The sequence below is a fragment of the Gadus morhua genome, chromosome 11, assembly GCF_902167405.1.
Source record: "Gadus morhua chromosome 11, gadMor3.0, whole genome shotgun sequence".
NCBI classification, from domain to species: domain Eukaryota; kingdom Metazoa; phylum Chordata; class Actinopteri; order Gadiformes; family Gadidae; genus Gadus; species Gadus morhua.
The window spans coordinates 22,544,827-22,570,632 of record NC_044058.1 but is presented as its reverse complement, the minus strand read 5'-3'; the positions used below and the strand labels follow the sequence as shown (position 1 = coordinate 22,570,632).

At 43.3% G+C, this 25,806-nt stretch overlaps 2 protein-coding genes across 3 annotated transcripts; both read right to left on the bottom strand.

Moving 5' to 3' along the window:
• Window positions 1-3,554: 3,554 nt before the first annotated feature.
• Window positions 3,555-13,119, bottom strand: LOC115553255 (Schwann cell myelin protein). Of its 2 annotated transcripts, none has more exons than XM_030369368.1 (14): window positions 12,992-13,119; window positions 12,801-12,860; window positions 12,170-12,550; window positions 11,485-11,772; window positions 10,408-10,707; window positions 9,586-9,957; window positions 8,841-9,137; window positions 8,193-8,489; window positions 8,055-8,096; window positions 7,339-7,686; window positions 6,654-6,950; window positions 6,443-6,554; window positions 5,358-5,408; window positions 3,555-5,209 (listed from the first exon to the last, which is right to left on the bottom strand). In XM_030369368.1, exons 2-14 carry the CDS (start codon window positions 12,844-12,846, stop codon window positions 5,173-5,175), a joined length of 2,868 nt encoding a protein of 955 aa, XP_030225228.1. In that variant the 5' UTR covers window positions 12,847-12,860; window positions 12,992-13,119; the 3' UTR covers window positions 3,555-5,172. The 2 variants fall into 2 exon arrangements, with proteins under 2 accessions (XP_030225228.1, XP_030225229.1); XM_030369369.1 differs by having other exon boundaries at window positions 12,801-12,850; window positions 12,992-13,083.
• A 3,726-nt stretch (window positions 13,120-16,845) lies between these two features.
• Window positions 16,846-21,456, bottom strand: LOC115553271 (myelin-associated glycoprotein). Its single transcript, XM_030369406.1, has 12 exons — window positions 21,336-21,456; window positions 21,049-21,136; window positions 20,140-20,517; window positions 19,435-19,734; window positions 19,061-19,160; window positions 18,721-18,759; window positions 18,603-18,635; window positions 18,382-18,417; window positions 17,964-17,993; window positions 17,746-17,805; window positions 17,266-17,311; window positions 16,846-17,177 (listed from the first exon to the last, which is right to left on the bottom strand). Exons 2-12 carry the CDS (start codon window positions 21,092-21,094, stop codon window positions 17,109-17,111), a joined length of 1,137 nt encoding a protein of 378 aa, XP_030225266.1. The 5' UTR covers window positions 21,095-21,136; window positions 21,336-21,456; the 3' UTR covers window positions 16,846-17,108.
• Between the last annotated feature and the right edge of the window lie 4,350 nt (window positions 21,457-25,806).

The window sequence follows — 25,806 nt, the reverse complement described above, 5'->3', positions numbered from 1 at the left end:
TGTTTTAAAATATTTAACAGTTAATCATAGACAATGGGCGAATGTAATCATACAATTTAGCTTTTTATGTACTTTGAAAAAAGGCAAACTTGAGAGTATTTCAACATCAACAGTTGAAAGCAGAGCAGTTAACAGGCTATTTTGCTGCCAAACCAATATCATTTAAACAACTTTAATCTACCCGTCAAAATAGCGAGATATCTCCTCAGTTATGTCTGTCGGTTAGTGGCGTGTGTTCTTTTTTTATTCTTTTACAGGGGATAAACATCAGCTGTGACACCACCTTTTATGTGTATCTATGTGCTTTGCATGTGTAACTTTCAAGGTTTTCCATATTTCATTTCCCTTTTGAACCCAACCAGTCTGGATAGGGTAGATAATCAAATGATCAAATAATCAGGATGTTATTTACTCAAACATCCCTCTCAAAATGTGTAAATCCAAATTTGGCTCTTTAATCTCACATCTTGTTGCCATATGGAGAACTGTGGAATCACACTCTAGCACTCACTTTAAATTCCATCCTCACCTTCCTTTATTTAATAATTTCACCCTTTGCTTGGGTGGTCACCCGATGTCCTTCCCTCAGTGGAGGGATAAAGGGATTAATACCCTCATCAGTCATCAGTCTGCCGTGTGCCCGTCAACTTCTTCTTAAACAGTTTTAGAACTATATAGTACTGAAACACAACAGTAAGTAACACCGCTCAGATGTCATAAGTGCTGCGTTACACAACTGACGGTGGTGTGAAGGAGAGCTTTTTCCAGTATGGTGATTTCAGTGGTGATAAGCGCGCAGAAGCCATAGCTGGACTTGTGTGGGAGTTTCTGGAGGACTGTGTCTGCACCAATAAGGTAATTGCCCAGTGTTACGATGGAGCTGCAGTCATGGCCTCTGGACTGAATGGGGTCCAAGCTAAAATAAAGGAAAAAATACCACAAGCTCTCTTCGTTCACTGTTATGCGCACTCTCTGAACCTCGTCATGCCTCAAAGTGCTGCTAAAATGAAAAAGTGCAAAATATTTTTCTCACACCTCAGTGGTCTCACAGCCTTTTTACCTTTTTTTTGTGCTAAATTTTTTATTGTATTTTATATTTCATACAAGAAACAGTTACACATATACACAAGTAAGACATGGTACGCCCAAGTACTATAGACATCCAATTGGATACCATACTCCAAAAGTCGCTCACCCCAGGGCACTCCCAGACCATGTGAACAAAGGTACCTGTAGTACCTAAAGAGCATAGCTGGCAGTTAGGAGATGGATTTAATTTCATCAAGAATAATTTATGAGGAGTGCAGTAGAGTCTGTGTATGAAATTGTAGTGAATCATCTGATGGTTGGGATTACGCGAAGATAGGTCAAGCTTTGACCAGACTATGGACCAATTGATTTTAGAAGGTGCAATTGAGAGATCATGGCTCCAGCGACTATCCACTTGCAAAGGTTTTTCTGCATGTTTGGACATAAATGTGTATAGAGCAGAGACCAAGCCTTTGGTAGATGAACTACCACATATTTTATGAATTGGATGAGGCACCATGTTTTCACCCCAGGGGACTCCGTATGCCCGTAAGGCGCTGCGGAGTTGTAGGTAGAAGAAAAAAGAGGTGCCGGGTAAGTTGTAATGCGATTTCAAGTCCTGAAAAGATCTGAGCGCATTATCTGACATAATGTCGGAAAGGGTATTAATCCCTTTATCCCTCCACTGAGGGAAGGACATCGGGTGACCACCCAAGCAAAGGGTGAAATTATTAAATAAAGGAAGGTGAGGATGGAATTTAAAGTGAGTGCTAGAGTGTGATTCCACAGTTCTCGTTATGGCAACAAGATGTGAGATTAAAGAGCCAAATTTTGATTTACACATTTTGAGAGGGATGTTTGAGTAAATAACATCCTGAAGCCTATGTGGTATTACTAGATGTTCCTCTAATGAACGCCAGGCTACCTGAGCCTCTGGATCCAACCAGGTATGAAGAGAACGAAGGGTTGAGGACCAAAAATAAAACTGGAAATTTGGAAGTCCAAGGCCACCAGAGAGTTTGTGCCTCTGCAAAATGGACATTTTAATCCGTGGGCGTTTCCCTTTCCAGACATACCTGGAAACAAATGTATGCAGTTATCCCACTCACAGCCTTTTTCTGAAGGTCAGCCAAACGCACGAAACTCCTGGATGAAATATGCCAGCGGAGACTACCCAGAGTGGCTTCAACAAGTCGGAACTTTTCATCACGTTTGGTTTACACTGTGTATGGGCGGAGAGAATAACTCTTGGATCTCTTTGAATTCATTGTGGACAACCACAATCATTTTGTTGATGATGCTGTGCATAGCCCTGATGGATACATCGCACTGCTGACGGGCTTCGAGTTCAGCTTTCTCCTCGCCACATTCAACTCAGTGTTTGCCTACTCCGATGTGCTCTTTGGGATCTCGCAGAATAAGGATTGTGATATGCAGTTCTGTTTGTACAGCATTGATGACTTTTGCAGTACCACAGAGAGAGAAAAGGTCAAATTTGACTACATCTATGAGGACACGGTGCGCGAAGTCGGGGCTCCCAGCGGGTGCAGGGCACGGAGAGTTGGAGACATGCGGACGGGGTATCAGCAGCTGCAGAATGAAATCCTGGACAACATTCTCACTTAGCTGAGGAACAGGTTCAAGGATCATGAAAGAATGAAGTTCCTTGCCCTTCTCGACCCCAAGAAGTTTGCCACATACAGAGAAAACTTCCCCAGCTCTGAGTTTCAGAGCCTCGCTGAAAACTACGGGCTGCACTTTGACCCCCCAAGGCTCAAGACTGAACTGACAGTCTTGCACAACATGGAAAACTTTGAGGCAAGGAGCCCATTAGACCTGCTGCCCTTTTTGACACTTAAAGAGCTGACTGAGAGCATGCCGCAGCTGTATCACCTCACCTGCCTGGTGCTGACCATCCCCGCGTCCACTTCCTCCGTGAGGCGGTCTTTCTCGGCTCTGAAGCGCATCAAGACGTATGCCAGAAACAGAACTGGAAACGCGTCTTGGAGCTTTGGCACTGATGTCCATAGGTAAAGGACTTATTTTGAAGCTCAAGTAAAAGGACAAAGTTTATGACGCTGCCATCGCCTACTTCACAAAGAAAGACAGACGAATGGATTTCGTTTTCATGTAAGGTAGGCCGATGGTAACCACCTTGATTATTATTTCCAGTGGTTAATTCAGGCCAAGTGGATATTCAGTCATTTGTATTTATTGCGGAGGTTGTCTGTTACATTTCCAGCGCAAATTGCCTTTAATTCAATATGTAAACTTATCAAAAGTGTGTGGTTGGATTCTTGTTTTTAGAGGATTTTTATTGTGCATTTAAAATTGTATTGTAGTTCGAGGAGGAATTTATTTGTCAATGTTTGTGGGTATGTTTGTGCGCCGTCAATTCATAGTGGTGTCCATGGTGATGAAATTAGCCTCGGTGTGTTAGTGTCTCGGCCGTTCTTCGTTTGAACCGTGGGTACAGAAGACGAGGTCAGTTCGACTCGCTTCCAAAGATTTCAAGCATTCGCGACTTTAATAAATGATTGCGTTTATTTTACCATACAAAAAAGAACCAAACTGTCTTCTTAATTAAGACAATGTTACAAGGAAACGAGAAAACATTTATAGGTAACGAGTAAACTTAAATAACAAAGAACTAGACTTAATAAGCGCGCAATCTAAAGACTTTTTTAAACCTCGGCCTCTTCCCTTGACATTCAGTGTCTGACAAACACACACCTGGCCTTTTATTACCTGGGCGGTGCAAAACCCGCATACAGACCCCTACAGGTTAAATGCAAGAAATACATCTCCAGCCTGCACTTGTGACCTCATTTTATATTTCACGATTTTTCATTAGAGTTTGTTTCTTGTTGAAGAGAATGGTATTGATGCTATTGTCCATTTGTTTAGGCTACATCCTTGTCAAGGTTAATTAAAGGATTGCAGTTAAGACCAAGTCAAAGAGCAGAGACTGATTTACTAGGGGGTAGCTTTAATGGTCCAGCGTTGAATGAAAAAACAACCTTCTGAAAACTAATTGAAATCACAAAACTAAGTTTGTACACTTTACTGATTTTAAGAAAATAAGATGGGTGTGGAGTGTTTGAAAACCTGCATTTAAAGGGTGTAAGAAGGCAGAAACACAATTATCCAACCAAACATGAATCACTGAGAAACTAAGGAAGAAAACAACCCTATTATAGATATAAAATATATAAAAATTATTACAAGAAACGTATATACACACCCAGATCCCTCAAAGCATAGGGTGATAATGTTTTTCTTTGTTTGCAATATTCTGTTTCAAAGTAATGTAATTTTAAATTGGCTGAATAAAACCTTTGAGTTGGTTATAAAACAAAATGGTGGAGGCTCACTTTACACTTACAGAAGGCACCAAATGGATTATCACACCACTGAGCTGCGAGGATGCCCAAAAACTAACGCAGCTAGTCGCGGGATGAGTGAGCGCTATTTTGCAACACAATAGTCATGTCTTTCCCCAAGAAAAGGAAATCAAGGTCCACAAAATGCAAGTTGAGGGAGAACAACTCATAACTGAATTCTTTCAAAAGATGGGTGAGCACAACGGTTTAAGAGTCATCGATTGAGAATGGCTTAAGCTTATTACAACAGTTTAGATTGAAGGCAGTCAGCAGGGGATCTAGCTTGGAGCATAATTGGATTGAATATCCTGATTTATCAATATCATAAATGCATCAGCATTATACCTACAATGTTATAACAAAGACATCTATCAAATAAAGAAAAATACATAGCTAAGCTTAACATGAGAGGCATGGCCCTTAATTTCAGAAACAGCCACAGAGTGTCCCTCTTCATCTCCTGATGTTGCTGAGACGAGGTGTTTGTGTTAGCCCAATTAATTGTAAATAAGAATTAAAATGTGGAGAGACATGGATCAAGAGAGGAAGAGAGCCAACAGAGACTGATTTTGTATGGCACCAAGAGTTTTGTGCAACACCCCTGTCTGAATATCATAAACAACCAAAATAGCAATGTGATGGTCGATCACGTGTCATGTCTCAATGTTAATTTGTGGGTGGTTGAAGGTTTTTCTCGACTAGGTCGGTAGTACATTATTAGACTGCCAGTGATGAGGTCCCAGGATGACGTCGTTCTCCTTTATCGAGTCCACTTCACCCGTCCCCCCACTGGGCTTCTGAGGAAGGAAGAATTAACCAAACTCAAAGTTTCAAACTATTTAAAGTGGAGGAAGAAAAGTTGAGTGCATGGATGTTGTTTAACACATTACTCTTTCTCCTAAACGATTAAAAGGTACAAGCCTATAAGCCTACAATACGGCCTACCTTTTCTCTGGTCGAGGAGGGGGGCTTGAAAAGTTTTCAGTTTGTCTCTTGCTAAAAAATAAATAGAGATGAATAATAGTTATATCCCTATACCGATACCTGCTAATACAGTTTAAAGAAAATACAAAAAATACAAAATTCATTAGCAGGATCTCATATATAACAAGTAGCCAAGCTATAGATTAACAAGTTTGTTGGCCTGTGGGACATATTTTGGCGGGGGGCCTGGGGTATACAAATACCAATAGAAATCCACTCGCGTTTTTCTGGTTTCCAGCCGCATGATGCACGCATATTCAAAACATGCACCAAACCAAGCCTATGTTGAGAGTCGGATCAATGACAGCGACAGACTTCAGCAATCAGTCATTGTCAAAATGTCCAGCTTTAGCTGAAAAGGCTTTCTTTCTGTTTTGATATTTAGCCTGTATTTTAGTGCCAGGTCATGTTAGATTGTTAAAAATCGCATGCATCGCTTTCTCTCAAGAATTTTCTTTACTATATTTTTAAACCATTCCCCCAACATGAGATGATCGCTGTGCTTCCCTACTGCAAAGACCAACCACCTTCATGAAGTCACTTGAAATGCATTTTAATGCTGGGGGGGGGGGGGGTCCAAACTACTACTACCCCCAAAATATATTGTGGCGACGCCCATGGGAGTATCGATAAATGTAGCTCAAACTCAAAAAAAAAACGTGAGCATACATACTGTCGTGTTATAATTCATATTGTTTGCATTATTTCATTTTCTTTTAAATTATGATGTTGAGATTAATTATTTTATAATTATTAAATATATACATTTTCGGGTAACATTTAAATAAATAGTGTTACAACATTTTGTTGAGAAGGTATTTGTTCCTACTACCCACCTTTTGTTTTGGGGGGAAAAGTTAAGTGGGCGGATCAATTGAAGAATGACCGAGCACATGCAGGTGTAGCCTACTGTGTTGTCGTGTTGGTTATAATTAAAGAAGATATAAACGCAGAGAGCTGTATGTACTTATTATTGTAACCCGAATGTTCCCACGATCCAGAAGTGACCAGAGGACGCTACCACACAAAAATAAGCGTTACAATACCATTTCCTCCGGAGGCAAACTGCAATGACAGCGGCCAGAAGGACGACAATGACGACCACAGAAGCTGGTATCGTTACGTGCATAGAGCTTCTCAACTGGAACATCAGCGACCCTGTTCAAGGCAAACATAAATAAATTAAGCGTGAGCAACACAATCAAATTGTGCGTTTGCATAAAATACCCAATCTCTACAGAGACACGGCGCTCAGACCCTTCACGGTGAACTGGACGATGGCGACTTGGACTCTCCTTTTCGAGAAGGTGGCGGTACAGGACAGGTGCTTGGTTCCATCTCCCCATTCAGGGATGAGAGTCACGGTGGAGGAGGTCTCCCAGACGCCCTGTCCCATCCAGGTGTGCCCGATCACAGCGGTGTTCGTGGGGTGGCTCCACGTCAGGACGGGCGGTTGTGAGGGACACGTGTGGTTGACGGAGCAGGTCGCGTTGATCACTGATCCCGCGTCGACGTCGGTTGGAGCGGCCGTCAGCCGGGGCCGTTCTGGGGACGCTGAGTCACGAAACCAAACAGAATCTCAGGCATGGTTCCTCATCCCCGGATTCACACTGATTAACCATTTGCTCCCCAAAAGAAGAACGTTTACATTTACATTTAGGGCAATTAGCAGACGCTTTTAACCAAGGTGACTTACAATAAGTACATTTGTCAGAAGAAAGAGTAACAACAATATATTGCTGTCTGTAGTGTAAGGATGATAATAGAACCAAGTGCCAAGCACTTAACAATCTCTAGGTTAACCCATTCCCTGTATACAACAAATATAGCTAGAATAGTATGCTACACGATGCTAAGTACTATTTTTGAGGTGCAAGGACGTACAACATACAATAAGTTTGTACAATAAGTGCCAGAACGTACAACATACAAGGCTGAATACCTTGCATAACGATAAACACACAACTGTCGTTGAAGCTGTATTTGGCCTCGCCAGATACAGCTTCGGCACGGAAACAGAAGGGGCCGTTGTCGAAAGGCTTGATGTCATTGATCTCCAGGGTGCAGTTTCCATGGCCGACAGTGCCCAGTAACTTAGTGCGGCCCTTGAAATGGGTCAGCACCTTGCTCTGGCCCCCGTGGTAGACACGGCCCCCTTCCCGGTTGTACCAGATGCCCCGCAGTCCAGTCTTGAGGTGGTCCGGCATCTGGAAGGAGCAGGGTATCACCACGCAGGAGCGAGGTAACGCTGTGATTTTGGGCAGGACATCAGCAGCCAGGATTGTGGATTCTGTGATGAAAGGAACAAGTCAAACTGCAGGCCCAGAGCCTGGGGACGGTCACTGATCGTGTAGGCCTAAAGCTTGTGGAGTCATACTGTATGCCTACAGCTTATTGACTATTGGTCAAACTGTAGGCCTGTAGCCCTTTGGCAATAACTCTAACCGTAGGAAAAACAAGTCATACTTAAAAAAAACCTCTTGTGGCAATCAGCCACACTGTAGGCCGACATCCTGTTGGTAATCAGTCATACTATACCTTTCCACAGTCACTTATACTGTAGGCATACCACCTGTTAAGTCACTTATACTGCAGGCCTAGTGTTCAACTGTGCTGTGATCAAGTCAACATAACCCAATGGAATATGAATGCACTTACTGTTATCTATATTGTCCAACGTCACAAACCGCTGCTTATATTCTGAGAGATGAACAAAAAAACACATGATTTAAAATGTGCGTATATATGAGTATATTCGCAAAAATTACGGGACACAAGGGGTTTGCGGCAACTCACTTTTCACACGTAGGCTTGAGGAGGCTGAGAAGGTACCGCCAGGGGTGAACTGGGCGGTGCAGGTCAAGACTTTACCATCGTCCTCAAGACTGGGAACGAAGGTTAGGATGGACGTGGTATTAAACGTGTTGCCCGAGGTCTCCAGGGTGGTTCTGGAGCTCTGCATGTCACTGTAGTTCCAGGTGATGGCCAGGTTCGGCTTTTTGCAGATGTAGGAAACGGAGCAGGTCACATGCCTCGCCACGCCCTCCATCAACTCCCCCGGCTCCTCGGACATTTTGATCTCATGAAGTGGACCTGATGGGAGGGGTGATTCATGGTAAACGGACTGCATTTCTACAGCGCTTTTCTAACCAGTGGCCACTCAAAGCGCCTTACATTCACCCACTCATGCTTCACACACGGACGGCGGTGTTGACCGTGCAAGGCGACAGGCAGCGCGTCGGGAGCAGTTAGGGTGAGCTGTCTTGCTCAGGGACACCGCGACACCCAGCTAGGAGGTGAAGGGGGATCAAACTAGCAACCCTTCCAGTTACCAGCCGACCCGCCCTACCTCCTGAGCCACAAGCCGCCCGTGGATGGCTGGGTTTAGGTCTGAATGTCTCCACACCGATCAACCTGATGCTAGCTCCCGGCAGCATTACTCACATTCGGCCTTCATCCGGTGGTTGGTCTTGGCCGTTTGACCCCCAGGGTGCCGCACAGTGCAGACCACTCCAACGTCCTCCTCCCGCACCGTCCAGGTGAGTTCGAGCGTCCTCTCCCACACGCCGTGGGAAACCTCTGTCTCCGAGAGTCGCCCCCCTGTTCGGCCCAATGGTTCAGCGTCTAGGGTGAGGTTGGGGGGTGCGGCTGGACAGGAATGCCGGACACTGCAGAATACTTTCATCTCTTCTCCCACCCAGGGAACACCGTTCATTTTCACCTGTGGCTGTTGAGCGATTTCTATAGACACACAACAAGGGTTTAATCTATGGTAATACAACAAGGATCTAATCCACGGAAGCACAACAAAGGGAACACAACCAGTATGCGATCCATGGAAACACAACAAGGGTTTATTCTATGGAAACACAAGGGTTTAATCTATAAAACACAACAAGGTTTTAATCTATGGAAACACAAGGGTTTAATCTATGGAAACACAAGGGTTTAATCTATGGAAACACAAGGGTTTAATCTATGGAAACACAACAAGGGTTTAATCTGGAAACACAACATTGATATCATAGACTTAGTCTATAGAAACCCATCATCGATGTTTTATCAATAGTAACAACATTGATGTTTAATCTACAGAAACACAACAGATATTTCCATGACAGTACTCCGTCTTCTACGGTTCAGCCTTCCATCTCTTCAGTTGAAACACCACACAGAGGGATTCTCTTACCTGTGACCCGGAGCTGAGAGGTTCTATCGTAGAGGTTGTGATCCTGGTAGGACGTGATTGGGTTCTTATCCACCCAGGGGTAGAGTCGGTTCTGGTCGAGGGACATCTCCAGCCTCTCTATATACAGGCTGCAGTTCCCCTGGGACACCGACCCAGGCAAACTGGTTCTCCCGGCGTACTTGACGGCCATGCCCTGTTTCTGGGGAAACACCTGTGGGTCTGCGTCGGGCTGGAGCAGGTACCACTTCACCTCCAGGCCCGATGGCCGGGTGGAGGTGTAGGTGAAGGAGCAGGGGATCACGGCGCAGGAGCCCACCAGGCCGTTGATGCTACCAGGGGTCTCGTAGGACCAGCCACGAGAGAGTATGGACCCTTTAGGGGAGGAGAAACAGCCAAATGGCCACAGTGTACAAACCAACATCAGTCAACGTTCTGTAAGTCAGAGGCAGCAAAGAAACTTCAAACATTAAACTTCTGCATGAGAATTTATTCTAACATTTGGCTTTCAAACCTTGCCGATAGCCCATTGATGGGGAACCGTATGATATGACACTTTTGACGTTAGTCAGAATTCTGACTATAATCCAGATAAAAAGAGTTCAGATTTGAAAGTCAGAAATCTGAGATTACTGTCAGAACTCCAAAAAAAACATTAAACTAGTATTTTCGTTTTAGTTCAGACTTTAAACTCTGTGTTCTGAGACTAGAGTCAGAATTCTGACTTTAAAGACAAAACTCCAAAATAATAATCACATGTGGACCGAATCCCCCTCCGTAGACCTGGGAGAGCCCTCCACAAGGTGTGTCCGTGTCTCTACTCACTCTTGACTTCTATGGTCATGCTTTCCTCCTGCCGGCGCCCGCCTGTGAAGCGTGCGACGCAGGTCAGCGGTCGACCCTGGTACTGGGCAGCCGCGGTGAAGTTCAGCTCGGACTGCGCCCTCCAGCGGCCCACCCCAACCATGGAGACTGTCAGGGTGGACGGCATGGACCGATAGTTCCAGGTGAGGGTGGGCACGTGTTTGGGGCAGCTGTACTCCACGGAACAGGAGACACTGCTCACCTTTCCCTCTGGAAACATCCGGTCTGACGGCGGCACGATGCGCAGAGGCTGGAAGGAGCCTGGGAGGACGGAGGACGGGGAATGAACTGCATTTACAGAGCGCTTTTCTAACCAGTGGGCCACTCAAAGCGCTTTACAACACCGCCAGCACGTCGGGAGCAGTAAGGGTGAGTTGTCTTGCTCAGGGACACCCCTCGACACACTAGGGGGAGCCTGGGATCGGACTTGTAACCTTCTGGTTACCAGCCAACCCGCTCTAACTCCTGGAGCCACATGCCGCCCAGTGGCTCCTAAGAAACCAGAAAAAAACAGCTAAGTGATTGCACTAATAAATCGGATTAGCATGGTGACGTCCGCAACGTGCTAACAGCTCTTACACTCACCCCCCACACCCCTACACCCCAACACTTACGCACTTATGTATGTTGTACATCCTGGCACTTAAAAATAGTACCTAGCATTGTTCTAACCTTCTAGCTATGGAAACACAATGGTTTAATCTATGGAAACACAACAAGGGTTTATTCTATGGAAACACAACAAGGGTTTAATCTATGGAAACACAACAAGGGTTTATTCTATGGAAACACAACAAGGGTTTATTCTATGGAAACACAAGGGTTTAATCTATGGTCCTAGCTATCTTTGTCGAATACGGGGATTGGGTTAACCTGGCGATTGATAGTGCTTGGCACTTGGTTCTACGAACATCCTTACTGTACTGACAGCGATATATTATGGTTGTTCTTTCTTCTGACAAATGTAATTATTGTAAGTCGCTTTGGATAAAAGCGTCTGCTAAATGGCCTTAATGTAAAATGTATATGCTAACTTACACTCCGCTTCAACGCTACCAGACGCCGCGGCTTCCAGACCTCCATGATGGCGGACGGAGCAGCCCACTCTCTGCTGGTCGCTCTGGATGTGCAGGGAGACGGTGAGGGTGGTCCGGGCCGTGCCGTCCAGCAGCAACTCGGTGGCCACTTTGGACCCCTCGGATCCGATGTTGAGTTTCAGGGTGGGAGGGAAGGTGGGACAGGTGTGGACCACACTGCACTGGACAGTCACTGACTGGCCGACCTTCATCTCCCCGTAGATACTAATCTTTGGGGGCTCGGCTGTCTCTGGAGGGAACACACACACCACACAGACCTCATAAGCACACAAAACACACACATCGGGAACACACACATCGTGAATGCACACTCCATGAAGCGACATTATCAACACACACATCATGAACACACAGAAAGAACACATCATGAACACACACATCAACACCCACACATTATGAACACACACGTCATAAACACGCATCATGAACGCACACATGACCCCGCACAAGAAGAACGCGCACATCATGGACATACACATCATAAGCACACATAACACAAACATCGTGAACACACACAAAGAACACATCATGAACACGCACATCGTGAACACACTCATCATAAACACCCATAATGAACACACACAAAACGGACACACAGTGGTCCAAAGCCCCTTCCCCTCACTCACGCTCCACTTGGATGGTGACGGTGGTGTCGTAGAACTTGTAGGTTTTCCACCCCACGTTCTCCGGGTCCACCCAGGTGTAGATCTTCTCCATGTGGAGGCTGCTGTCCACTCGGGAGATCTGGAGGCTGCAGTCCCGGGGCCCGTGACGCACGAGACTGGTCTTCCCGGAGAACTTTGAAATGACCTTCCTATTGTACCAAGCATCGTAGACCAGAGGGTAGCCGGACCGGGCGTACTGGTACCACACAACACGGCCTGGGACCTTGGGGGGGGACTGGTGGTAGTCAAAGCTGCAGGGGATCACCAGACAGGACTTCCACAGGGCTTTGATGTGGCTCGGCATTTTGACGTACCAGGCCCCGGAACCACAGACTAGGAACCCTGTTTACACACACGCACATATATGTGCGCATACCGGTACAGATGAAAATACACACACACACACACACACACACACACACACACACAACCACACACACACACACACACACACACACACACACACACATACAGATACACATGAATATGCATACACACACAAAAATACACACACACACACACACAAAATCCCTTAATACCTTTCAAACATTTTTTGGATTTTAATATCAATATATATTACAAGGTGATGTACCTGCAATGACCATGGTTAGAAGAACATGCTGCAAAACGTCCGCCATCCTCCTATGAACACCTAACACCATGAAATTAAAAAATAATATAGCAGGCAATTCATAAGAGGAATAATTGATTCTCCTTTTGGATTTATTTCCCCTAAAAAATAAGTTATCAACATTTATGTCAGTGTCGAAAAGAGCGTCTTACCTGATATCTTGTCGACTTAATGTGTAGCGCTCCACCCACCCATCACCCTCCACTCATCAAACACACACACACACACACACACACACACACACACACACACACACACACACACACACACACACACACACACACAGGATCAGAATAGAACTGGTTTCACGGTTCAATAAGCTAGAGAAGAAGACATCTGTGAGCGCGAGAAATGGAGCGGATCCAACCTTTCTTAACCTTTAAACTTCCCTTTCAGGGTTTAACTTCTTCTTCAGTTCGAAGAAACGTCTGGTTTTCCGCTGACACACTATAATAGTCCAGTCTTTTTCTTTTTTCAAATGTTTTTATTGTTTTATTTTTAATCCTTTTCAAAGAACAGCAAGTTACAAATACAGTAAACACAAGAAACAACCAACCAGACAAAAAAAATACTTTAAATAAAAATAAAGAATAATCATAATAATAAAATAATTGAAAAAAACGAAAAACACTCAAAAATTGATGGCACACTGACTCACTGGTACAGAGGCAAGGGGTAATGAGGCAATGGGTTGCCCAACGGTTGTACAGGGTTAATGATTGTAAAGGTCACTTTAGAAGAAATTTATGTTCCTTTACAAAGTCCAAGAAGGAAGTCCACATTTCAAAAAGATCATTATGATCCACCCTACCGAACGCTTTTTCAGCATCCAGGAAGACGTTGCGTTGTGGAAACCTTGACAACCTTTTATGAAACGGTTTGGTCAGGGGCTATCAGAGAAGGAAGATGGTTTTCAAGACGTCTCACAAACACTGTTTCTATAATCTTAGCAAGAGTTTATAAGCGAAATAGGACGATACAACCCACATCTTACATGGGGTTTATCTAGTTTTAAGATCATGTTTATTAAAGCATTGGATAAGGAGGATGATAAATGTTTGGCTTCAATTGATTTGACTTTATCAAAGAGTGGTGTCACAAGCCAAGCCTTAAAGCGCTTGTAGTTGCCTATGGGTAGTCCATCCGGACATGATGCCTTCCCTCCATTCATGTGAGACATCGCTTCAAACAGTTCCTCCTTTGTAATGGAAGAGTCTAGCTCCTCTTTTACCTTTTTCTCTAAAGCTGGAATGGAGAGCTGGTCTAAAAAGGGGTGTAGGACATTAGTGTGCAGAGACTCTGACATATAAAGGTTCATATTTTATTTTTGATAAGCTCTGTTAATTTCTGTTGGATGCGTTGTTGTCCTGCTTTCAGTTTCAAGCTCAGTGTTAGCCCTTTCATTTTGCCGTGTTTTAATCCTCCATGCTAGTATTTTACCCTCTGATTCTCCCTGATCATAGTATGTCGGTTTTAACCAAGTTATACTGTATAAGGCCTAACTAGCTGTAACATCATCATATTATTTAGCCCATAATTCTGAGAGCCTCTGTACATTCCCAGCTCGCTTTCTAGATCTTTATTATCTCGCTCAAGTTCAGTCATAAGGAGAGAAAGAATATCTCAATATTTCCTTCCACAAAATTTTAGAAAATTCTGATCATGGAGCCATCTCAGGCTAAGCCTCCACACTGTTTGGCCCGTGGCATGTGAAGTAAGGCATTAATGCAAAAATAATAGGACATGATCTGAAAAAACGATGCCTTTGTGTCCACAGTCCAGTATATGATCCGCAAGAGTCCCAGAAATGAGAAAATAATCGATGCAGGATTCTGTTTGGTGTGCGTGCGAGTGGCAAGAATATTTGAGTGCGGTAGGATTTCTATTTGGGATTTGACTTGAGGTGATAACTTCTTGGAGCTTGGCAGAGAATTCTTTCCGAAGAGCGTGTATAGCTTATGGGAGCTTCAGCTAGCCCATGAGCTAACTCCAATTTGTTGTCTCTCTTCTTTTCTTTAGCTCTTGAACTGGGTTAACTTAACTTCATTTCGTAACCTACTTATATCTTGCATTTATATCACTCGACAACGACATTTCACAAAATCAAACAAACAGGTTTACATATATATATGATATGTTTTACCGGAGCATATGGGTTCTGAGACTACTCACGTCACGTCCACGTCATAACCGGAGCAATAGTAATTTTAAGCCAAAATGGGGGTAAACTTTGAACAAATTGCAACCGAATCAAACTCAACTGATTTTGTCTCCTCAATATGTCCTGAGTATGGAGAAAAATAAATCCCAGAAGAATCCCATTAGGGGAAAGTTTCGAAAAAGATCAAAATAGCCTTTTCATACGCATATTAATTATTTTTCTCATGTGAATAGGGTAACATTTTTAACCTTTAGATATCACCATGAACATTTCTAGGTTGATTACTTACACCAAGACAAAAAAAAAGCATCACAAGTTTTTGGAAATTGTTTGTTAACATGGGCAAACGATGCATAATATTATCACGTGTGCGCTAATTTGAATAATAACCACAACAGATCTAAGCATTGGGTATAGCCAGGTGAAAATGAATCTTGTGGACCTTAACATTAAGTATTTTACTGTTATATGTTAACAAATTCTACAAGACATTTTCACCTGGCTATACCCAATGTTTAGATCTGTTGTTGTATTTATGCAAAGTAGCACATACGTAATTAGATTATGCACTGTTTGCCCATGTTAACAAACAATTAAAAAAAACTTGTGAAACATTTTTTGTTTGTCTTGATGTAAATAATCAACCCAATTCAAGTGAGAAAAAGAATAAATATGCGTACGAACAGGATATATCTGGGTCTTTTTCTAAACTTTCCCCTAACGGGTTTCTTGTTTTTATTTTCCTTACCCAGGACATACATTGAAGAAACAAAATCAGTTGAGTTTGCTTCTGTTGCAATTTTTTTTTTTACCTTTTTTCATAAAATGACTAGGGAGAGGACTACTACTATAAGAAGAAGGGGTGGGAGACACCAACAGCAAGAAACTCAAAGAATAAGTTCTTACTAAAAAAGCAAGGCACATCACTTCTGCGGGTGTCCCAGTCACCGTGGAGCAGCCCTTAATTGCTCACCTTCTATTGACTTTTACTGACTTATTTGGTTGACTTTTACTGTTTGTCCATTTTGTTTTTTCTCAACTGTACTGTCTGTTGAGCTACTGGATACCTGAATTTGCCCAAGGGGATGAATAAAGTATCTTCTTGCTTAATAACTCAGTTACTTAAACCCGATAGACCAGACGATTCGAGTTTTAGAGTCGACACGAATGATGAGACCGAGATTTCAAGCATGGAAGGGACATTTTATTGTGCAGGGCCGGAGATCATGTTTACACAGCATAACACATGCAAAACATAACACACCATGTGACACAATGTTACCATTGGTCGTTATTTAAAGCGGTGTTCGTTTTCTGAGAACAATCAAAGCCTAGGAGCATCAGTTGAGTAGAGCTAAAACAAATTCCCTGGAATGCCCGATTCATAGTACTTAATTGTGTAGCATCTGCAGTAGCTGCTATCACTGCTGTATACGGGGAATGGGTTAGCCTAGCGATTGTTAGTACCAGGGGCGGATCTAGCCATTTTGGGGCCCTAGGCAAAATATAGACATGGGGCCCTCATTTTTGAAACACGTACACAAAACAAATAACAATCCCAATACTCTTAGAATCGCAATAAACCCATAGTGCACTGCCACTCAACTCTCCACAGTAAAATCAGTTTCAGATTTCCCCAGCCTTTGCCAAAATTACATGTTTATTACTCAAACGAGAGAGAGAGAGAGAGAGAGAGAGAGAGAGAGAGAGAGAGAGAGAGAGAGAGAGAGAGAGAGAGAGAGAGAGAGAGAGAGAGAGAGAGAGAGAGAGAGAGAGAGAGATGAAAACCACCATTTACATTTAAACAGGACCAATGAAAAGATTTTTTTTTTTTTTTTTTTTTTTGGTTGGGGCCCTAGGCACTTGCCTAGGTTTGCCTAATGGAAGATCCGCCACTGGTTAGTACTTGCACTTGGTTCTATGAACATCCTTACTGTACCGACAGCGATATATTGTTTCACTTCTTATCACAAATGTAATTATTGTAGGTCGCTTTGGATAAAAGCGTCTGCTAAATACCCTAAATGCTAATGAGTCGAAGTGGAACTGAACACCAACAAAAGATTGGAGCACAGCCTCTCATCTCTTCACGGAGGAAGTCGCTGTGCTCAGAGGTTTCCATAAATGTTGAGGTCAGCAGTGTTTGTGTAATCATCGTCACAGGAATCACCGAAGCCCTGGGAGAAACAACATCACCCGGGTGTCAGAGATGACAGAGCAGTTTTTAAGGGGAAATTATCGTTTTATTATTTGATTGCTTCATACCCGGTCGTGACCAGTCGCCCCTCGATTGGAGAAGGACCCCGGCTGACTGGAAACCATCGCCACAAAGGAAAGCGTTGATTAGAAACACCAATTAGACGGACCAGCAGGGATGCTAAGAGGTCTCAGCAGGACGAGGATGTGAACGCAAGAGAAGACTCTCACCAGACTTTGCATTGCCTCCCCCCTTACCCTCCCCCCAACCATCCCCCTAGATCCCTCGTATGCACTTATTGTCTGTTGGACGTCCTTGCACTTAAAAAATAGTACTTGACATCGTTTAGAGTCTTATCCTAGCTATCCTTGTTCTAAACAGGGAATGGGCTTATCTAGCGATTGTTAGTGCTTGGCACTTGGTTCTTTGAACATCCTTACTGTACCGACGCGATATATTGTTGTTTCTCTATCTTCTGACAAATGCACTTATTGTAAGTCACTTTGGATAAAAACGTCTGCTAAATGTGAAGAAGGGAGATGTGGTACCTCTTCGGTGATGGACAGCGGGGTTTCGAGATTTTCTGTTTCTTTGCAGTGTTATTCGGCCTGTAAGTGAACGATATGATCAAGAAGGGTACAAAACACTTAGGCCCAATCCCATTTCTACCCCTTCAAAACAAGGGGGAGGGGTAAGGGGAAGGGGTAAGGTATAGAAATGGGATTGGGCCTTAATTACAATAACAGAACTGTTGGGGGACACTTACATATCATAAGCACTCAAATCTACCGGCTCCCTGCAAGGAAAAAACAACAAAAAACGAAAACGTGATTTATCATTCAAAATAACCCAGAACAGAGGATCATGTACCACCACACATTTCCTGTTGGGGGGTTTACATCGTCAGGAAAAGGTTGGAATGGTTGAGTAACACGTTATTCTGATCTCAACACTCATCTCTATATTTCTTTATTTCTACACAACTGGGACCGGCTGAAAAGCATGTTCGTTCGGAAAGAAGAACAGAAACCACAGGCTTAAACCAAGGTCTAAACATAGGCCACGATGTAATCAGCACCGCCAGATGGAACGGTTACGCATGGCCTTAGAAGAGGGTTTCCATGTGTACATTGTGTGTATACATGGTCCGTCTGAGAACGGACCGATCTCCAGACGGTACTGACCTCGGACGAGAGGGCATGAAGCGGCTGGAGCTCATCCTAAAATGAAGAAACAAACAACAACGATAACATGTTGTTGAAGGTCATCATGTTTTACACACAATGGATGATAATAAGATCATGTTCAACAGACACAATGGATGGTGATGAAACATGTTTTACACTCAATGGATTTGTGTCTCCATCGATGATTTAATGAAACCAAATCAGACTTGTTCGCTCACCTCTGCGATATTCTTGAAAGCTGATTCCGCAATCTAATATAAACGCAAAACAGAATTAATGAACCCATCTGTTTACCTGACTGCACCGATCTAATCGTCACAATATCCTTTTACTTGCCTGCCGTTTCCTCTGCTTTGAAGATCAGCAATACGGTTCCTTATGCAATTAGAGAAGGATAATATTAATAGCTAATTGATATGGTATATGGACAGTTTTTAATTCACCATTCGGACCTGTGGCCACTCACAGCACATGCAATCAGTGGCTAACATTCACCCATTCATAAACACGCTCATACACTGACCGAGCTGTCACCATGGAGGTAGAGCCAACAGTTAGCTCTACTCAGGGACTCACAACACTTAGCCGGGAATAGAACCAGCAACCAGAATCCACACAACGCTCTCTACCTCCTGAGCTACAGGCTAGTGTGAATTCTCACCAGGACGGAACTCACTTGTATTTGATCTTCATTAGAACACAGAGCGCTCCAAAGACCACAGCTGTCCCAAGGCCGACAACGAGAGGAAGGATAATGTGCAGGTACAGCTCTTTACCTGGGAACAGAATCAATACGAACAGAAATAATAAGAACAGAAACAATACAACTCTTTACCAGAGAACAGAAACAATAAGAACAGAAACAATCCCCCTCATTACCTGGGAACAGAAACAAGTCCCGGATGAACAGAGACTCACAGACCACAATCCTCCACTGAATGTCACATGTAATTGACTCCAGGGAACCACAAGATGATCAAAGACATGCATTCATCACAGCCATGAGGCATGGACCATTGCTCTTGATTGAAGACGCCATTCTGCACTCACGTTTCACAAAGAGATGGTGCGTGGAGGAGGAGGTCACCCTTCCGTTGAAGGTTGCCGTGCAGCTGAGCTCCGAGTCGTCGTCCGTTGCGCCCGGGATGAAGGTCAGGATGGACTCCATTTCCCAGGAGCCCTTGCCGTTGTCTTTGTTGATCAGCATGACCCCTGTGTCCGTGGAGGCCCGACTCCAGGTGATGGTGGGCCAATGGGCTGGGCAGGTGTGGGCCACAGAGCAGGAGATGGTGTAAGGTTCACCCTGGATTGCCTTCCTCGGAGGATTTAATTTAGGTTTGGGGGGGTCTGCTACAAAAGAGGAGGGGAAGCAAAAGAGTTAGAAGACCTTTACATCGAGGGGATTTAGCGGACGCTTTTATCTAAAGCGACTTACAAACATTCATTCCCACGGTCACACACTGACTGCGGAGTCAACCACGCAGGGCGATAGCCAGCTCTTAAGGAACAGTTAGGGTGAGGCGATCCCCGGCTCCTCCTAGCTGAGTTTAGAGGTGTCCCTGAGCAAGACACCTCTCCCTGACTGCTCCTGACGAGCAGGCTGTCGCCTTGCAGGGGGGACACCGCCGTCAGTGTGTGAATATGTGCATGAATGGGTGAATGTTGGGCAATGTTGTAAAGCGCTTTGAGTGGCCACTGGTTAGAAAAGCGCGGTATAAATGCAGTCCATTTACCATTTACACAGACACTACCTACCAAGCAAGTTAAGGCGAGCGCAGTGGTTCTCAAAGTCAGTGGTCTTCAAAGTCCTATCACTCGTTTCTACTTTGAAGCAGAAGGGGCCGTGGTCCTGTTCCTTCACCTCGATTATCTTTAAGGTGCAGTTCCCTTTCGTGAGTCGTCCCGCCAGCTCTGTGCGGTCTCTAAACTCCTCCGTGATAACCGCACTGTCTTCATGGAAGATGTACTTCTCTTTATCCCCCTCCGGGAACCAGCTGCCTTTGAGCGTGGCGCGGGAAAGCCCTTCTCCGTGTGTGAAGGAGCAAGGGATGACCACACAGGAGTTGACCAGAGCATCTACTTCCCGGACGACCTTGGCGTTCCAGTCTGCTGACCACGCAGTGCGGCTCGTAGCTGGGAACACATCAGGCTTGTGTTAGGGTTAGGGTTGGGGTTAGGGTTAGGGTTAGCAGTGGAAGACCTACTTGTGTATGTCCAAGACTTAGGTTAAACTTTACAACAAAGGAAGTAGGCCTGTCAGACATTGTATTTCTGTTTATTGTCATTGTTATTATTATTGTTATTGACAGGCTCACATGAAAAGGTCAATTAAAACACACAATTATTTCCGTCATTATGGCTGAGGGTTAAATTGTTGCCAAGTTACAAAACTTAAATTTGAAAAAGATCTTTAAAAATGATTTGTCATATATGTGAGATAAGTGCACATGATTTTGTGCTATATTGTACTAAATTGATACTTAAAAAGGATGAAAGTATATCGATTCGGTACCTAACTAAAGTTAAGCCAAAGTACCTACCAAGCCTTTTTTGTATTTTGCTTCCACAACTTCCACAACTGAACGATCAATTACTTTGATTAAATTTGTGGCATCGATCATTTTAACCCTTGACCCAAAAAGCAGTTAACTCAAAAGCATTTACCTTGTAAGAGCAGCCACCCGAGCAGGACGGTTGTGTCTCTACTCATACTTGCTTCAATCCTCACTTATTAACTTTAGGGATACAGATACTTAAAAGAACCATTCAAAATGGAGAGAATAAAATATATTATAACACACAATGTAAAGATTTTAAAATGAATAAGTGAACTAATGAAAAGTAAACAAAAATAAATGAAGATGTGTGTTGGTAAATGCACATGGAAACGTATTATAAAAAACCATCAATAATTCTAAATAAAATCAAACATTAAGTCAAAGTGTTCCAACCTGATTCTCCTCGGCCAGACAAAGTAGAAGTGTGAAGCTCTTTATGTAAATTAGTTCAAACTCAACAGTGTTGTCCTCTAGGGGAAAACCAAGATACTGCCATGACAACAAGGAAATTCGTATGACAAAGGAAACCAAAATCGTTTTAGCCTGAAAAGATTACAATTTAAATGTGTGTTCACAATATTGTAGTGAATCACTGTACTAAAATAGGGGAGACCGGGTAAGGTTGCAACAAATTTTTCTTCAGCACCTAAAACTAATTTATTATTTTTTAAAGCTACTGTTCTGAACCTTTTAGGTAAAGTGCCTACATTTGTCTTAAAATTACGATTTCTCTCGTAACTCCTGGAAAAATGGCGCCAACTAGTGGAACATTGTTGCAAGTGAAGGTACATAGAAGAATACACGGAGTCGGGCTGCGTCTTGCGGTTGGTGTGGCCGTGCCATAAGGCCTATGTCACACTTCCTGCTTCCGGAACGCGTAGTAGGGTAATCCAACTTCCGGTCGCGTCTAGCAGCAACAACAATGGCAGCTCCCTTTCGCAGTTGTTCTTGTAGTGTACCGTGTTGCTCTACATCAGGACGTATACAGCCATACCTCAGCTTCCACGCTTTCCCGAAGGACAAAATAAATCTTGGTTGAGATATTTTTTTGCCCAGTACTGTCCTAACGTGCGAGTGATTCTAGACTGCACAGAAATCAGGTGTGAGGCACCCTCATCACTCACCCTCCAGTCTGAAACATTCTCCCACTACAAGAATACCAACACCTTCAAAGGTCTGATTGGCATTGCTTCATGTGGAGTTATCACCTTAATTTCTAAGCTGTACACTGGTTCCATATCAGATAGAGAAATCACACAGCAGTCAGGAATCCTTAGTCTACTTCAGCCAGGAGATGCATGCATGGCTGACAAAGGCTTTGTTATCGACAAGATGCTTTCTGAAGTTGGGGCCACCCTCATAATGCCGCCATTTAAAAGAGGCGCCAGGTTAACCAGTGAGTATCGCCCAACTTAGAATCTTGGAGAGGGCCATCAGAAGGGTCAAAGAATATCATATCTGGGACACGACCATTCCTCTGACTCTTTCAGGCTCTGTCAATCAGCTGTGGGTAAATTCTTGCTTGATGTCTAACTATCAAGGTCCTTTAGATGTTAAGGGTGATGTCCCAGTGTTACACATTAAAACACACATGACGTCACATGACTATTTTCAAACGTTTATTAATGTTCTTTGTTTACATTTAGCAGAAAGAAATTAAAATGGTGTGTGTGTGTTTGTGTCCGTCCGTCCTTTTCAAATGTTTATTTAATGTTTGTTTCCAGTTCTTTTTTTTAAATATAAATTTACATATATACATATTTACATTTAACAGAAAGAAATGAAATGTTCTGTGTGTGTTAGGCAAGGCAACTTTATTTATATAGCACTTTTCATACACAAGGGAAGACTCAAAGTGCTTCACATATAAACATTGTCATACAATAAAATAGATAAGTAAAAGAAAACATATGCAGAGAAATTAGTAAAATAGAAAGTTAAAGGCATTTTAGTATTAAAATAGAAAATAAAGGCAAAGTTAAAAAACTTTTTAGAAAGTGCAATGTATTTAAGATGTAGCAGAAAGCTAATGCAAACATAAAAGTCTTCAGGCTTGTTTTAAAGGTGCTCAGAGTGTGTTACCTTAAACAAATGTTCAGGAATGTTCGTTTCCAATTCTTTGATTAAAATATTTACATATATACATTTAACAGAAATAAATAAATGGAATGGGGTGTGTGTATCCCTCGGCCATATTTACTTGGCATTCAGGAGGTATGTGTCCATGTATGTGCTCAAATAAAACACCTAACCCAAACCTTGGGTTTCCTGACCACAAGTTGGTCAATGGGTTCCGGGCGAATCCCCTGGAGCGAATCCCCTGGAGCAAAAAGAAAAAATATGTCAGCACATAAATCATAATGTCAGTGTAGCAACACTTAAGTCAGTGTTAGTCGCGTCTGTCTATATACAAGAACTTCGAATACTATTATTGAGTAGACTATACAGGATGTTTGGCTAGGCCTGAGGTATACACATAAACCTGTGTCCTTGGTCCACGTCTGCAGAACACTGGTGCACGACAGAGGTGTTGGCACGCTTTTCTCCCCTGTGAAGTGGTTGTCATGTGTCTGGAAGAGCAGATATAAAACAAAACATGACAATCTGCAACAGCAGACATGAAACAAAACATTATCATCTGCAACAGCAGATCAGAGGCCTGTTTCAGGTAGCTGGTTTAACATACTCTGAGTTTAATCCTGCGCTCTGAGTTGGTTGACTCAGAGTTCTGGGTTGAAAAGCAACTCTGGGTTTTCGGTTTCAGAACAGGCGATCAGCGTTGGCTTAATCAACTCGGGGTGTGTTCACGCTGGGTTGAGGGCGTGCCTGTTGACTATAAAGAGCCAGCATCAATGGATCTCTGATAACATGATCAAACATGGACCAAAAGCGGAGATCCACTTACTTTTCCCCACGGAATTGGAAATTCTAATGAACGCCTATGCCGAGCAGTTACCCCTTTAAACAAAAAAAAAAACAATACCGCCGCGGCAGCGACAGCGCGAGAGATTGTTTGGCATGAAATAGCTGAACAAGTCAATGCCTGTGTAAAATAAATTAGTAAAATAAAATAAGAGGATAGTTTAATATCTTCCACTCATTCAATATGTATATTGTGTGTATGTGTGTGTGTCAATTTATGCAACCCCAAGTTGCCCCAAGAGGACTTGGCAGCAAATGAAGATGAAGTACAAAAATATAGTTCAAAAATGTAAACTAATGTTTAATTGAAATCAAATCAATTGTGCTGTTTTGCCTGCTCTACCTAATTTAACAGCTATTTTCAACATGTGATGGGCCTATATTTAAGCAGTAAATGTAAGTAGTACATTTCCCAGCCACCCCAACACTGCCAATAGTTAATAGGATTTAGAAATATTAGAAGGCTACACCTAGGCCAAATGCATTACATATATATATATATATATATATATATATATACACACACATGTCTTCAAAATAGTGCTTACTGAATTTTAGGGTAGCATTTTCCTCCATGTTAGCAAATCGAAAAAAAGCAGAGGCCCGGAAGACTGGAGGGGGTCCACCTCTGCAGCCCTCACAGAGGCTGAGGGGATGGCCCTCAGCGAACAGAGTACGCGTCCTGTGGCTGAGGGCATCCCTGGGGGGAGCTCCTCTGACCCCCCCCCCCACCCTCCAGGATAGAAATGCCTTTATAAGAGGTTGGTTATTCAAAATAATTAAATATGTACACGCAACACAGCACGTTACAAATTAGATGGGGCAATATTCTGGCTCAAGTAATCATTTCACTGTCTAATCATCTTCTTCCAGTTACTGATGGCGTCATCGCCCTAGGCTACTCGAACCAGATGCCCTCACCAACCTTCATGCAATTGTAACAATTCAAAAGATGCAAAAGGATGCTTTGGAGATCCAAATTTTGGAACATAAGTTAAAGGTGGGTGAGGTGGAAACTGGGATACTGTTCCCTGCTCTAAAAACATACCCAATATGAATGACTTTGTGCTTTCAGGAAATCCTCATAAAAAGTAGATTGTCTTTATTAGAACACGGGCTGTGGTGGGACGAGTTATTTTGTTGAACAGTTTACTCAAAGGGTTTTACTTCAGCGAACATTGCATACGATTATGCTGAGCATGTGCGTGTAGAGAAGAACAGCATCTGGTTAAAAGCAGTACCAGGGACTTTTCTGCCTTGCATTCTTAAAATGAGTTTCTTGACTTGCAGCAGTTATAGGTCCGTGGTTAGTCAGCTACTCTGATCATGGGAAAGCCACAACGTTAAAGTGACTGTAGTAGCCTACAGAGCGGGTGGGATGCACGGGGCAGATCATTCTACTCATGCGTTAATTGCGTCAAAAAACTTAAACTTAAACTTCAAGCATGCCCCCGGTGCGTTTGACAGTTAACATGGGGGCTGAGAAGGTGGTCTAAATAAATGATGGATTGCACTTAAAAAAGATAGCGCTCGTGAAGAAAATTATCAGGAAAATAAAGTATATCCAACCGGGGTCTTAATAATCGTTCCTCACGGAGATTCCTTCTGAGGATCGAAGCCTCTACGTACACAGGCTCTCGTAGAAAAGGACATGCCATTTCTAACACTTCCTTCTGTCGGAGAGCTGCCTTCAGCCTTATAGACAACAAACTCAGAGTAGGTCTAACCACCTCCCGAGCAGGTTAGGTCCACGGCGTATGTTGCCGCAGCAACTAACTCTCGGTTGCGCTGAACCTGCTACTTGAAACGGAAAATCCAGAGTTTCCACTAACTCAGAGCGAACAAACTCGGGGTTGCCTCAAAACCAGCTACCTGAAACAGGCCTCTGGAGAAAGAGAGAGCATTTTGGAACAGCAACAAGAAACCATAATAATAAAAAACA

Coding starts and splice junctions, on each gene's coding strand:
- LOC115553255 (XM_030369368.1), bottom strand. CDS start 12,846: ATGGCGGACGTTTTGCAGCATGTTCTTCTAACCATGGTCATTGCAG. Junction 9,138..9,585: donor CTCTCAGCTCCGGGTCACAG/GTAAGAGAATCC, acceptor GTGTGTCTATAG/AAATCGCTCAACAGCCACAG. Junction 6,951..7,338: donor TGTGTTTATCGTTATGCAAG/GTATTCAGCCTT, acceptor TTCGTGACTCAG/CGTCCCCAGAACGGCCCCGG.
- LOC115553271 (XM_030369406.1), bottom strand. CDS start 21,094: ATGAGTAGAGACACAACCGTCCTGCTCGGGTGGCTGCTCTTACAAG. Junction 18,760..19,060: donor CTAATGAAGATCAAATACAA/GTGAGTTCCGTC, acceptor TAATTGCATAAG/GAACCGTATTGCTGATCTTC. Junction 18,636..18,720: donor CAAAGCAGAGGAAACGGCAG/GCAAGTAAAAGG, acceptor CGTTTATATTAG/ATTGCGGAATCAGCTTTCAA.